The following is a 14,323-nucleotide window of genomic DNA, read 5'->3' as shown; positions in this document are numbered from 1 at the left end:
TCACTTACTGGATCTCTTTACAGTTTTGCAAAGCCTCCCTGCCCAACGGCTCATTGCAACTTCCTCAACTCTGGTCCAGTCCCCGCAGGTGCAGCACAGAGCAGAAATCCCAGCAGCCTAATTTGTATGATTACATGTTTCAACCCCAGTCTATACAAAGGCAAAAAGCACTGTTTCAGTCTGCCCTTAGCTATAGCTACAGGCATGTCTAACGGCATAAAGGAATGAGAATACTCTGTTCCAAATCTTCCAGGCAATCCAGAAAATGGGAAGTACCAGAAACTTTTCAAGGCTATTCCCATACACTATGTGGTGCTTCCACAAAAACAAAGCAGTCAGTTTTCTAGGTGTTTCTTAACTTATCTAAGTGTGACTTAGATAAAGTTCTTAGATAAAGAAGCTTCTGCTTCTTCTTAGGTAGGGGTAGCAAGCACAGCATGAACTGCTGGGGAAGAATCTTTTACTGTTTCTTCATATATTGCTCAGGCAAAAAAAAAAGAATATCATTCTGTATTCAAACATCAGATTCTTGAATAGCTGTGATGGAGTGAGATCATGGTTTTAATAAATCCTTTTCCCTGGCTGCCTTAGATTTGGAGTATGCATCCCATAGGATACTGCTTGTACAGCTCTTTCATTCCCAGGTAGATCAAAATACATCAGTAAGTCAAACAAAACCAAACACTGGGTTGCTGGTTCAACTATACTCACAGCATATTCTATTCTCCTGAATATACAGCATTTCCATTGAAACAGAAGGAAAAAGAAACACTATATCAGTAAATATCTATACTTGCTTAAGACTTCTTTTGCCTATCTTGTATACATGATGTGAAATTCCAAGAAAGCTGGATTACTTTGCGGAGCAAGAATGCTATGAAGAATCAGACTTCTGCTAACTGAAAAATGAAATCAGAAGTTCTGCCTTGCAAACGTTTACCAGTCTGGAAGATTAAGATAATTTCTCACTTTGAAAATGCTTTGAGATCTACTGATCAAAAAATTATCTGGGATCACTTATTACTAACATTAACTAGGAAATCTCCACGTAGCAGCTATGTAAAGTGTATCAATAACTATGGCTAAGATTAGTCTGATCAGAAATCAGTATAATAATAAATGGTTAATATTTAGGTCAAAATGCATGTTTCTGCTCACATGTAAAAGGGTTCTGAATTGTGCTCCTGAGACTAGGTACCAGTAAGAAATTATAAGTTGGAATAAACTACAGAATGTAACTGAAATGTCTCCGCAGTTTAAGAAAATATTGTCTGAAATCTTAATTTTAAAAAGCATAAACATATCCAAGGACATTTAATAAAAAGTAATCGAATAACTTCAGTGAATAATACCTGTGATGCTGTAACCGCCTCCAGCATATGCAGCCTCTGAAGGACATTCTGCATGTCTTCTTGCAATCGCATCAGCACTACTGCAATCTGTTCATTGAGGCTACCCCTGGGTCCTCTGTCGGATCCCCAGCGCTCTCCGTCCCCTCCACTACCCATCTGACCACCTTGTGAACCATCTCCTAGAGGCTGAAGTCTATGCCCTATTTTGAGGGAGAAAAAAATAGACAGATAAACCACAGGATGGGCTACCAACTCTTACTGAAAATGTTTATTTTAACAGTTCAGCTTTCTCCCTCCCAAGCTCAGTGTGGTACTCCTAGTCATACTATGTTCAGACAGTTCAAAAGCACTGGGAGGTTACTGCAACATCATTTGAGATGCTTCCCTACAGCCTCAGTGTGACAGTGTCATTCAAGGTCCTAGAAATGCATAAACATTTAGCAAAAAATTATTAATTTACATCCAGTCAAGTTCAGCAGTAAATTCTGTCCTAGCAAAAAGTAATAGCTGTCTTATTATCAAGGGAAGGTGTGTTTTAAGTTTGGCACAGTTTCCAGCTGGAAAACAAAGAACACTGGAATAGACTAATGAGAAAAGATAATTCTTTGAAACCTACAGTACTCCTTTAAACTATGTACAGCTAGCCTATCATGTTTCTGCCTGCAAGCAGCAAACCTAAGTAAAACAACAAAAGAGAGAAGGGGAGAGGGTTAAACTATAATATACCCTTCACAACAGTTTGCCACATAAATGGATTTTCTTTTTAATTTTGCATCTGATTACATACAGGTGCCATACAAAAAGGCATACATATATATAAAATACTTCCTGCCTTTTTTTTTAGTACAATAATCTTTACCCTTTGTAGATCATACCACTGGCATATGGTACTACGCCTAGGTGACAGTATTAGAAGTATTAGGGAATTAAAAAGAGCAGAGATCCAACAGAAATTGAACATCTTATTACGAATCACAATAGATAGTATCAGAGTCACTCAGAAGTGTGGCTAACACTCCAATTATATAGAAAACAATGCATCACTGATACCTTTCCAAGATGTTCCATGGTTTCAAGTAAAGTCACCATAGAGATATAAATGCATATGCATTTAAAAATAAATATGTAACTTGTAAAGAAACTCTTCTTATGCACAGACAGCTTTTGAAGATTAAATTTCTAAACAGACAGGTGCCATGAACAGCAGCTGGAGTTTAAGGGAAGCCAAAACAGAAGAAGCCAACGTGCTTATACAAGATCTCTATAGCACAAGAAAATCCTTTTGTAATACTTACTATGAATGAAATAAATACTCTGAAGACACAACTGATTGCTACCCACTGTAATTAGGATTTTGTTATCTTTTTTATTGTGAATGACAGAAGCACTATACAGCATGACTGACCACCTTACTGGAGAATGTTGACAAGTACTTCTCCAGCACCAGTGACTTTTGGCAGTCAGGAGAGTGGGGAACACAAAAGCAGCATGCACAGTACCTCTCCCTCTTCTGACACCGTAGAAATCTGCTTTTTCTCCACTTTTCTTCTCCTTGTGAGGGCCCCCATTACTGGCTTTGCCATCTTCTCCTCCACACTTGACTTCACCCTGTTCTTGAGCTGGCCCCTCTACAGTATTTCCAGGTTGGAGATTCCCATAAGTCATGCAAGCACGCCTTGGAAAATCCGTATTTTCTAACAGAAGACTGTGATCTACATCCAAGAAATGGGATGAATGCTTTAAAGATCCTTTAGCTGATGTGATGATCTCCAAGGGCTACAAATTAACATTAGCAAGTAATTAAATTCTGTAAAATATGACAGTTAACCAAAAAAAAAGGAAGACGCATCATCTCGAGTTTCACTTTAGTTTGCCCAGAATTAAGACTTTTCTTTTAACAGGAGCAGTTGTTGTCCAGTAGAACATGCCAACTATTGCCTAAATGTCCTTCTCAGACTGAAAATGTGTTGAGGCAAATATTCTCAAAACAGTGACACCACTTGGAATCACTGTAGACACTTCCAACATACAGCAATACTCAGTAATTACTAAAATAGAACGTTAAGATCTGAAAATCTTCAGTTTTCCCTTGTAAAACTGGCTTTGCTTCCTAAACAGTTAGGATATCAAGTAGTATCCTAACTCGCATTTGTGAGCCATGCTTTCAAAAGTCACATGCTATCAGCAACCTTGAGTAGGCAGTGGTTACACTTACAGTAAAGGGATCCCATTGCATCACATCAACTTGTTCCAAAAAGCTTGGCTGCACCCTGTACCTCTCACCAAACAAAAAAAAGGCACAGTATTCCATCATATTCTTACTCAAAATTGGTGGTACTGTAGGAAGATATTAAAAATGGATGAGATATGCATTGATCAGGTCACAATTACATGCTCTGCCAACAGGACTGCCTTAAGATGGTACAAGGAACCCTTTGTTCAGTGCAAGGACAAGCACTGCACAAGTATACACTGAAGCAGACTGGAGACCTCAGCTAGCTGAAAAATAACTCCACGAAAAAGCCAAAATAACCAAAAAGGGGGCAATGAAATGTAATCTTCTGCCAAAATCCTGTGTGAAACAGCAGTTCATAAACCTGTATCATCAGAATTGAAGGACAGAGTGTTTGCTACATATTTTCCAATACAAAGCTGTATTTAATTCTTTAAATGAACCTCTTCAGTCTGAATTGATCCAACTGTTGTTCCACTTGTATATTTATTTACATATACCTGAACATTTGTTATTTTGTTCAAAACTAGAACTTTTCTCATGCAGGTTGAGAAACTCTTTAACAAATTATCCACCCACTTCAATTAAAGAATCTCAAACAAGCTTGAACAATACTCAATAAGATGATTGGGAAACCACTTAGGTAAGAGTACTTGCAGCACTTCTACCAAATCACCTTTCCCAACAACTTCATTACTCAGTAGAATTTTGATTTGCTAAATGGAATTCTCTAGATCCTCAAGAAACAGCTAGACAAGAGAATGATGCAGTATTAGAGTGCTTACTGGTCTTTCTGATCCCATGCATCATTCATATATTCCTGCCCAGAATCAGGAAACTAGGTGAGTACAATCTGCAAGTCCACACTTAAACTGGACCTCTGAAGGAGGTCCAAGCCAGTAAGCCAACTAAGATTGCAGTTCACACAATAAGCAGGAGCACAAATTCAGTCAAAACTAAGCCAGCATAGTTGGTGCCCACCTTTTACCATGAAAGTCAGACACACATATTATGGCTAAAGAGAGTACAAGAGAATCCAGAAATCATTGTCATCTCCCACTTCTTTAGACCTAAGCCACTTTCAGGCATTGGCCTACAGGCCACCTGCTAAAGCTTACTCTCTATTTATTCTAAGAAACAAATGCAGGATTCATCAGGCCAGAAAAAGAACATGCAAAAACTTCAGTGTGGCAAAGACACCCATTGCTTCTTAAGAGGAGTTGGATCCAGATGGATTCTGGTCCCTATATATGTTATGAGACCCTAAATTAATCTGTGGTCACAGCCCTTAGTTTCTTTGTACTGCTGTTTTCAGTACCTTCCCCTCACAAATTCTCTGAGGGCAAAAATGTCAAGGCTTTTAGATCAGTAGTAATCAAGTTGTAAAAGACCGACAATAAAAAAATCAAAAAAGCTATAGTCCAAACAGGAGGAAGGCACACAAGTTACTTCACCTCTGTGTGTCCAGGTTCACCTGATAGATAGGAACCTATTTAAAAGTAAGCATACCAGTTTCAAAATACACCTAGGAATACGAAGACCCTACCTCTTCTAGTCCAAGTTGCTCCATAGAGTCACAATAAACTTCACTGTCTGAATCACTGGTTAAGTGCTGAGCTGCTGAGACCTCTTCAGTATTCTCTTCATTTGCACCTGTATGGAAAGGAGATATGCGCATGTTTCGTAAATGTGAACCTACCCTGTCAAAGAGTAAAGCAAGGAGTTAAAAAGTCTACATGAGCTTCAACTTATGCCCCTTTTATTTACAACTGTCATCCTAAAGTTAGATCCTGAATGAAGAGGTAACACAGGAATTATATAAAACTTTTACTAATGGGAAAACTATACCTCATATTGGCATTTCTGCATTAGAAGTTGATCATTTTAATTCTACCTTGTTCATTCCACTCTCCTTCCCAAGCTCAGTACAAAGCAGTTTTGCCTAAAACTACCTGTTAGTTTTAAAATTATATCTTTAGACATCAGTTTCAATAAACTGGCACTTACAGTATGTTCAGCCTTTGAGAATGACAAATAAGATACTAGTCATTTTCATTTCACTACAAATTAGCTGTCAAAGGCAAACAGTATTTGCATAGGTAGCATAATCATTTTAAAACAATTGCACTTCTGTGATTTTGCGCTTCTTTGTCTCCTAATTCAATCTCTCTCTTTCTCGTAGGACCTCCTACGAAGATGTATTTTAAACTTATTTAAAGACTCATTTGATGTTTTATTTTGGAGTATTCTTTCTTCAGGTTTCTACAACTGGAAGACACCATTGCTAGTCTCTGAACCCCAGGATTAAGCTTTCAAGAAAATTTTTCCATTAAAAACATGTGCAACTGAAAACATGGTCTTGCAAGGACAATACCTTGGTGAGCACTGTTATTAGCTATTTCTAGGCTTAGCTCTGTTTTCTTTATTTCTTCCTCCTGGTTCAAGCCATTCAGGGCAGATTTGGTCTGGAGGACGTTCTGCATATCTGGGATGAAGCTGTCCTTGTAACAGCCATTAGAGACAATACTTTCCAAATCCTTAGCAGCTGCAGATTCTGGTTTCACATTCTTATAGTCTGTAAAAGAACAAGGAAACCTTGCAAATAGAAAGGTATGCACCTAATAGCTTGCAATACATTTCTCCAAGTAGTTAACTTTCTAATGGATTGTATGTATAATGTATCTGCAGAACAAAATATTTAAGTGCTCCTAGATTCACAGTCACAGGGATTGTTCTGTTCTTGTAAAAAGCATAAATATAAAATTTAATTTGCATAAAGAGCAGATGATCTTTAAAATGTAAGTAAGCAGATCCAAAGTTGATGTCTTTGATAAACTGAATAATAATCCTAACGTCCTTGGAGGAAAAAAACTATACCATTCTAAATATATAATTTCATTTGGTTTTTACTTGATGCTGGTATTTCTCAAAACTCTTTATGTACCCCCTAAATGAATCTCAGTGAAAGTTCTGATTTATTTTGTTTGAAGGAAAAAAAAAAAAAGTGATTTTCAATTCTACTCTTACAGCCCATGTAGCCATTCACAGCTCTTACAAACAGCACAGGCAACAAAATCCAGAACAATTCAGACTTTTAGCTAAACTACTGACAGAACTTTCTAGCTGAGTCAGAAATTGTACGGCACAGCTCACAAATTTGTACTAGTTCTAAGTCTTAAAACCCAACTTGAGACACTGCCATTTTCACACATACATCCACATGTATTTCCACCTAATTCTCCTGAAGAAGGACAGCATTCATGATCCTTTCTGATTTCCTGCCACTTAGGTATTTAAGAATAATTTTGGAAGAGATAATGGTCCAAGTGCAGAAAACATACCCTTTCCATTTAGCTGCAGTTCTTTTTCTTCCTCTTCACGAAGCCCTTCCTCTTCTGATTCTGCTCCGCTATCACTACTTTCAGCTTTTCCATTCACAGCCTTTATATTTGAAGTGGAATTCATAACATTGCTAAGGTCTAAGAAAAAGTTCAAAGAGGAAAAAAAAGATGTAATTTAAAAGAAACAAACATACAGCCCTCCCCCCAATCCCTCCAACTATTACTCGTAGGTCTACAAAAGTATTTCCGTATTAGAAGATGTACCAAATAATGCCAGCTTCATTTCTGTAAGCTCTTCCTTAACTGGTTTAATGTTTCTCTTGTAGATCACCAGAGTGCCTGACTACCGATGTAGAGATTCTCAATGATTCTGAGGAAGCCTCCTGCAAAGAGACAGCTGGCCAATTTCACTACCGAGTCTCAGACCAAGCCTATTACCCACAATTATGGTACAGCTGTAGTAACGTTTAGCTAGGACCAATGTGGCCATGCTCTTTTAAACCCAAAAGGTAATGTTTTTATAGAAGTTCCCTTTTGAGCTGAAATACTTCAAAATTGCTCTCAATTCAAAGCCAGATTTTGAAACATTCTATTCAATTATGTGGGCAACAGGATTCCAAAGAAGTAAGCACAATACCCCATGCATCTTCTCCTGCAGCAATTTAAGCAGATGCAAAATGCGGTAAGAAGACCCAAGTTTATACAGGTCTTTATCTTAGCAGAGGGCACGTGGAAATAAATTCTCTGATTTCAGTGAAAAAGATGATGAAATAAATACACTGAGCATCTGTTTGCATGACTAATTACATAAATATTTTAAAAGCCAAATCTTTAATTAGACAAAGTAACTGCTAAATCCTTGTTTTCCACATCTTTGATTACTCCAAGGATCACAAACAATTTACTCTGACTGTATAAAGAATCGCAAGGTAAAGATTCTTTAAAAATGTGGGGGATTTAAGGGACAATTCTACCACCTCCTGTAAAAAAGATCCTGATGATCGTTTCAGCCTCCTAAGTTATGACAGAGTGCTTAAGGTACAAAGAGGGGACAGTTTGTGCGAGACACTTGCACAGCTTACATGTTGACTCCAGGGCTGAATTCTGACTGTTTTCTCACCACAGCATTCCATCTGCATAATTTCTACATTCCCTTGTCATATCCTTGAAAGATTAATTCTTATGTTTAGGCTTAACATTAAACAACAAAATAATATCCAATTACACTGGAGCTGCCAAACCAGCTCCACTACTTTCTTTACTGCGTGGTAGTTTAGAGCTAAGGGTTTTCTGCTTTAATTGTGCAATGAAGGGCCTTCCCGCATTCTTCTAGTTTCAAAGCTTAGCCATAGTGCTAAAAAAAAAAAAAAAAAAAAAAAAAAAAAGGCAAAATAACATAAGCTCTTGAATAGAAATAATATGCTAAATATCCTGTTCACCTTAAGTTTTAATGCAAGGTAAGGTTTCTATGGGCACCCTACATCACTGTTTTGGGCAGATTTAATCCAACTTTTATCTGAAGATTTTAAAAACCGCTTCTTTATTGTAAAAAGCAAAGTGGCAAAGCTATTGTCTTGCAGATGACAAGAATATAAGCAAGCCTATGCTCATTTTCTCCTCACTGAAAAACACTTCTTACTTGCAAGGAAATTTGTTTCACAAATGAAAAATCCCAACATGTTTCCAGTTTATTTCTCATAAGCATGTTTCATTTACTGGAAACCTAATTCTCAAGACTTTTTTCTGAGAATCAGAAGCATGAGGAGGACAAGGTAGCAGTTAAGTCCTCACAACACATGCATTAAGCACAGCCACAGCTCCCTGGGCACAGTCAGGCAGGCATCACCCCTCCCTTTGAAACAAAAAGGGAGCGGGGGCACAATCATCCATGTGTCCTACCCAGTCGTGGGAGTAAACAGGAAAGACCAGACTAGGAGGAACATTTAGCTGTGAAGTAAGGCGAATTAAAACTGTAAAACTCACACTACCAAAGATATTGTAAAGAGCCCCAGCTATATCATAAGCTTTTTTTCTTAAGATGTACTTTTTTCCTTTTTGAAGGGAAGGTTTTCGAACATTCAAGCATGTTCTCTCTTCACTTAATTTCAGTAAGGAAATCATTCATTTGGGGAACTTCCAAGTGATACATCACATACATTTAAATAGGTGAAACTGGAAGAAAGTATCAGCAGTAACAGATTCACGGTATCATGTCATGGAACACCCAAATAACTGAAATCCATCAGGATCGTATTTCTTCCACAGTCACTCTTAGCAGCAATGCTCCTAAAGACCATGAAGAGGCATCGCTGACAGAGCCTGCAGAACACAGCATGGCACACAGTTCTGGCCACTTGAAATACCACGCTTTGTTGCGTACTGTTCCTCAGAACCCTTACACTGCTATCCTCGTCACATCCATCCCCAATTACTTTTACTACATCGTAAAAACCACGGTTTGCTGCCATCCTCCTTTTTACTCCAAGCATCTGCCAAGAAAGCAGCAATAATGAATAATACTGGAGGTGACAGGGTTAAAGACTAAACAGAGCCAACTAGTAGTGACTTCTACAGTCCCTGCTGACAGGTTAATAGCTACTTCCTGAGGCATGTATCTTCTAATACAAATGATACAAGTCAAGCAAGCTTTTAAAACTTTATATGCCTTGTGCTAATCCCAGCCATCCATCCACCCTTTTATTCTTGTTTACCCACTTCAACTGCAGGCAAAAGGTTAGCAGCTTTTTCTGCTGCCCCGGTTTAGATACTTAGAGAATCCCTCTTGGTTTATTATTTTCATCTCACTGCCTACAACACTGAACCGTGACATTTGTGAGAATTTTCTAAATCAAAGCAGTACTGCTCTGTAGCCATTCAAGGAGTTATGTTCTATAAAAGCCTGGACCGTTTGGGTTTTTGGTAGGGTTTGGTTTTGGTTTTTTTTGTTCGGGTTTGTTTTTTTTTAATGCTATATAGTAAGAGCTGTGTAATACTAACAACATGCAAACAGAAGGAAGAAGGATTTAACAAAAGAAAACGCCAAGAAAGAAAGGGTGTGAAGAACAGACACACAGCCTCTCTACAAGCTTTCACTAGATGTTTGTTTTCTCATTTCAGCTTTATTAAGAGATTTCCTAAGAGAAATTCTAAATACATTACTTTAAAGGCAGCACTACAATTCTTCTCAATGACCTATATAGCAGGGACAAGTTTCTCAAAAATATGTATTTGATTTCTAACTCCCCACATATTTCAAGGCAATTTTTGTTACCCAGATAGCAGTTAGAAGCTTAAATACCTCTGTGGGTCTGCCCCAGCTTGAGAGTAATTTTACAAATAAAACCTAGCTTAGCAGGTTTTTCTCAAATGCCTTGTATTTCTGGTTTTCTGAACAGTCACGTATTTCTTATACAAAATTAGCATGCACTGCTGGAGCTGTACTGATGGTTGAGTTAGCACAACACAGCATCCTCACACAAGTCCTACAGCCTTTTACATTCTTTGCAAATACCAGCGATCATGAGACAGTCTACAACAGCAGGTGAAACGCATCATAAAACATTTAACTAGCTGTGTACACCCTTATTTAATAAAAATTATGTGCTTTTGTAAAATTCCATGACTTAATTATTATCTACTCAATAGCAGTAAAATCTTGGCCACTAAAAGATCATTTCCATTACCTACATTTTATATAAAGTCTCAGAGAGCCATATACACTATACAAAATTGGTTTGATCAAGTAACTACAATTCTTTTCTTGCCATCATAACCTGATGCTTCCTGCCTGTTATGGATCCAAGCAGGCTCCCTGCTTCAATTCCAAGTTTATGCAACCATGTTCTGCCATTTCCAATACACTTGGTTATACAAATCTCTACCTCCTTTTTAAAAAGGGTGTATCCAAAATACTGCAAGGAGTGAATGCAGTAAGAAAGGAGAGGTACATTCAAGCATCTGGGAGCAATAAGCTCTTCAGCTAGAAGAACAAGAGTTCCTATACCCTCATTTCCTTCCATTCTTTTTAATAAAGCACACTACAAAGAAAATTTCCAGGGCCCCTGCCTGCTCTGTAACATCTGTTCTACAGTACTCAAGCTGCCATCACAAATAAAAAGAGATTTTAGAAGGGTCTGTCAACAATAGAGACATAAAAATACAAAATTCCTTAACTTCCCCTGTTTCACCACTTTTAATTTTAAGTGCATTAAGTGTAAGTTCCCCGAAAAATGTATTCCCTAAGTACGCAGGTTGTGGCAGCCAGATCTTCCTCTATACAGTTTTCCTTTTTTGTTGTTTAGTCTTCCTAAGCTTTACTGTAACAGAAAAAGAAGCCCCTCAGTTTTATTTTTAATATATTCCAAAACACTACAGTCTTATTTTGCCAGCATTCCTATCACTGCTTATATGTTTTTCAGCTGTACACTTGAAGAGATGCCACTGTATTTCATGAAACAATTTAGTCAACAATATGAACGTCTTTATTTAACGTTTATAAACATCAAAACAATAGTTTGTGGATAAGAACAAATACAGATAAATAGCAGCTTCTCAGAGATTTATATTAACTTGCAAATACGGTATTTAGGATTACTGACAAGCCATCCTGGACCTTTACACTTTTCAATATCTACTGAGTTTCTCATCTCCATCCATACCATCTCCAACCAACACCTGTTCCCTCACATTTTCAGAGTACGTTCCATGTAAGTAAGGTTACCAAGGTTTCAGTTGACTTAAGATCTCCCTCCTCCCTGATGCTCCTGAGCCTTCTGCCAGCAGAGACAACCTGCCTGGGATTTCCTGAAAGCAAGCAGCCCAGGGAGAACAGCAGCTGCCCCACTGGCATTCCCAGCACTGGCAGGTAGTTCCACGAAGGCCACCAGACATCCAGAGTACAGGGCCACCAAGCACATGCTGCTCAGTTACACGGTGCACATGCAGTAAGACCAATGAATTTAGGCTGTGCCAACTTACTGTCAACACCTTAGCCAACAATTATGTGCAAGAACAAACACAAAGAATACCTGCTTCTTAGATATTTACAGTAACTTGCAAGAACAGTAAGATCATTCCAGGATCCATGATGTCCCCAGGTTTGGTACTACTTCCCTCTGGGAGAATGAGCAGGACTTGCTAGGCTCTCTTCTGTGCGGAAGAGATAGTGTCAACATCTGGAACTTTTACTTTGTGTGGCAAGTAGAGAGGAGCATTACACTCTCAGTTTTGTTCCAGAAAACAGAAAACACGAACGTAGCGAACTCAGAACCCCATAAAGAAAAATGAGTTACACTTGAAAGCAACAGAAAACCATATTGCTGAGTCGCTTTTAGTCCAGAAACTCTGATCTACAATATTGTAGCCTGGATAAAAAATTGTTTTGTCCTGTACAAGAAAAACAAAAAAAAACCCACCAGGAAATGACATTAAGATTATATTCTCCTGCCACCTACTCCAAGCCTACCAGTTGAACAGTAGTTGAACATTTTACAATGCCCATATTAAACACAGCCTCACAGACAACACAAATGGCTTTTCCATACATCTTGCAGACTATGATTAAAATAATTTTTTGCTGTAACAGAGTTATACATGAAACATCACCCCATGTCCACTGAGCGCTTTTCTGAGAGCAATCAAGATACAACTCCTACATCTGTTCTTCCCCAGCCTCCCATACCTCTGTCTACTTCTTGTTTGTAGCTTGTCTTTGTAGACCAGAGCTGTGAGAAATCTGGATTTCAGTTCTCTCATCACAAGTTCTTAACTACAAGTGAGACTTCTAAAATTGTAAGACACCAACATTCTATAGCAAGTGGTACACCTGCTAGATTCTCAAAACCCAAAGAGCTTTGACAACTCACTTTCTCCTTTGCAGGGAACTGTTGGACCTGGATTTTTTTCTTCCAGCCAGCCAATGACCAATCACACACAAAACATCTTCATGTTGACTCAATCCAGCATTAAACAGAACAGACAGGCTTCTCTTTTCATGGAAGAAAGCTTCTCTTAGCTCCCTTCACTTCGAAGGAAACAATTTTTAATTTTACATTCTCACATTTGCATACTCTGCTGTTCACCCTGTGGAGATACTCTCTGCTCTGTATGACAGAGGAGCTGCTGACATCCTCAGGCTTGAGCTATACCGATGCTCTGCCCCAATTTCCAACATTGTTAGACAGCGCTGGCATAAAACCATCAGTTTAAAGTCAAGTCACAAAGTAGGCTCAGATCTAAACTGGAAAGCAGGTATGTATTGCAACACAACAAGCCATAGCTTGTTGAGACGTCTCACTGACACTCTCTGTTGAGTTGACCTTGGCACTCGCTGGCCCAGAACTTAATCCTATAATAATCCCATCCTGCAGCAAACACTGCAGAGAATGTTCTAAACGCTTCTGAAGGTAAACTAAACCACTGGAATATTAGCAAAAAATATTTGTAGATTAAGTTTCACACTAGCCTCCCTGAATATAGTCTGTAACCTTGATTATAGCTGTTAGCTTATCATTGGAAACTAGAAGAGGAGAAAGTGTAAAGGATGGAATTTTAGAAACCCCTCACCCACCCACCAACTCCTCCGTCCCCAATGCATCTCCTAGCTGTGGTGCTGCCACCCATTTGATGTATCCTACTAAGGCACAATAATTTCAGAGTGACACAGGATTTTAGCTCTTCTCACCAAACCCCCCTTAAAAAGCATTAAGAAGATTCACAGCCACTGAGTTCCTTAAAAATCCTAGTGAGAAAAAAAAGAATGAAGCAAATCAGTTTAGCAAGTATCTCTGAAGTCAAACAGAAATGAAAAATGAGTTTATGAAGCAAACAGACTGTTTTCACAGATGAGGACCACATACAAGCCGGAAGAGCATGCCACCAAATGCTCTACTACAAAGCAAAGATGTTGAAAATAACGTAAGAAGCTCTTTGAGAAAATAGAACTACTTGAAAAGTGAAAGTAATCATATGCAATCTACAGAAGCACAGCTGGAAAATATATTGCATTTAAAGCATAAAAAAAGAGCTTCTACCTGGAAAATAATAATTAAGAATAGACTCACTTTTTTCAAGTACAGTCCTTCCCTCCAAGGGGAAACTACCATCTTTGAAATAGAAGGGCTTATGTATTTGCTCATTCTAAAAGCACACAGACCTCAGTATCATCTTTTAAACCTAGTTCCCATATCCAATGCTAAATAACCATATCTGCCTGTGAGCCAGGCCAACTTCTGCCATTCAGAGAAGCTGTGCCCTGTATGGGCTCCCGGTGTAAACACACTAAACTGCAATCAGCACTGCCCAAAGCCAGCATATACAGCAATGAGTCACCTTGCTTCAATAAGGCTTCATCTGGTGTAATTGCAGTAGAGCTGGGAGCAAAGTTTTCAGGAGAGAAA

General features: G+C 38.4%; 1 protein-coding gene across 2 annotated transcripts in view; it reads right to left on the bottom strand.

The window, feature by feature from the left end:
• The window catches only part of ACBD5 (acyl-CoA binding domain containing 5), a 31,036-nt gene that overhangs the window by 5,519 nt on the left and 11,194 nt on the right, over positions 1-14,323 (bottom strand). For both annotated transcript variants that reach the window (XM_040593619.1, XM_040593620.1), the window contains 5 exons: positions 6,927-7,064; positions 5,960-6,160; positions 5,132-5,238; positions 2,852-3,128; positions 1,353-1,552 (listed from right to left, as the gene is read on the bottom strand). In XM_040593619.1, the coding sequence (XP_040449553.1) occupies positions 1,353-1,552; positions 2,852-3,128; positions 5,132-5,238; positions 5,960-6,160; positions 6,927-7,064 (923 nt within the window). The remainder of the gene's footprint in view (positions 1-1,352; positions 1,553-2,851; positions 3,129-5,131; positions 5,239-5,959; positions 6,161-6,926; positions 7,065-14,323) is intronic.

Source organism: Falco naumanni, chromosome 4 (genome assembly GCF_017639655.2).
Source record: "Falco naumanni isolate bFalNau1 chromosome 4, bFalNau1.pat, whole genome shotgun sequence".
Classification (NCBI taxonomy): Eukaryota; Metazoa; Chordata; class Aves; order Falconiformes; family Falconidae; genus Falco; species Falco naumanni.
Note: the sequence above shows the minus strand (reverse complement) of the source record. Positions and strands in the feature narration are given on the sequence as shown.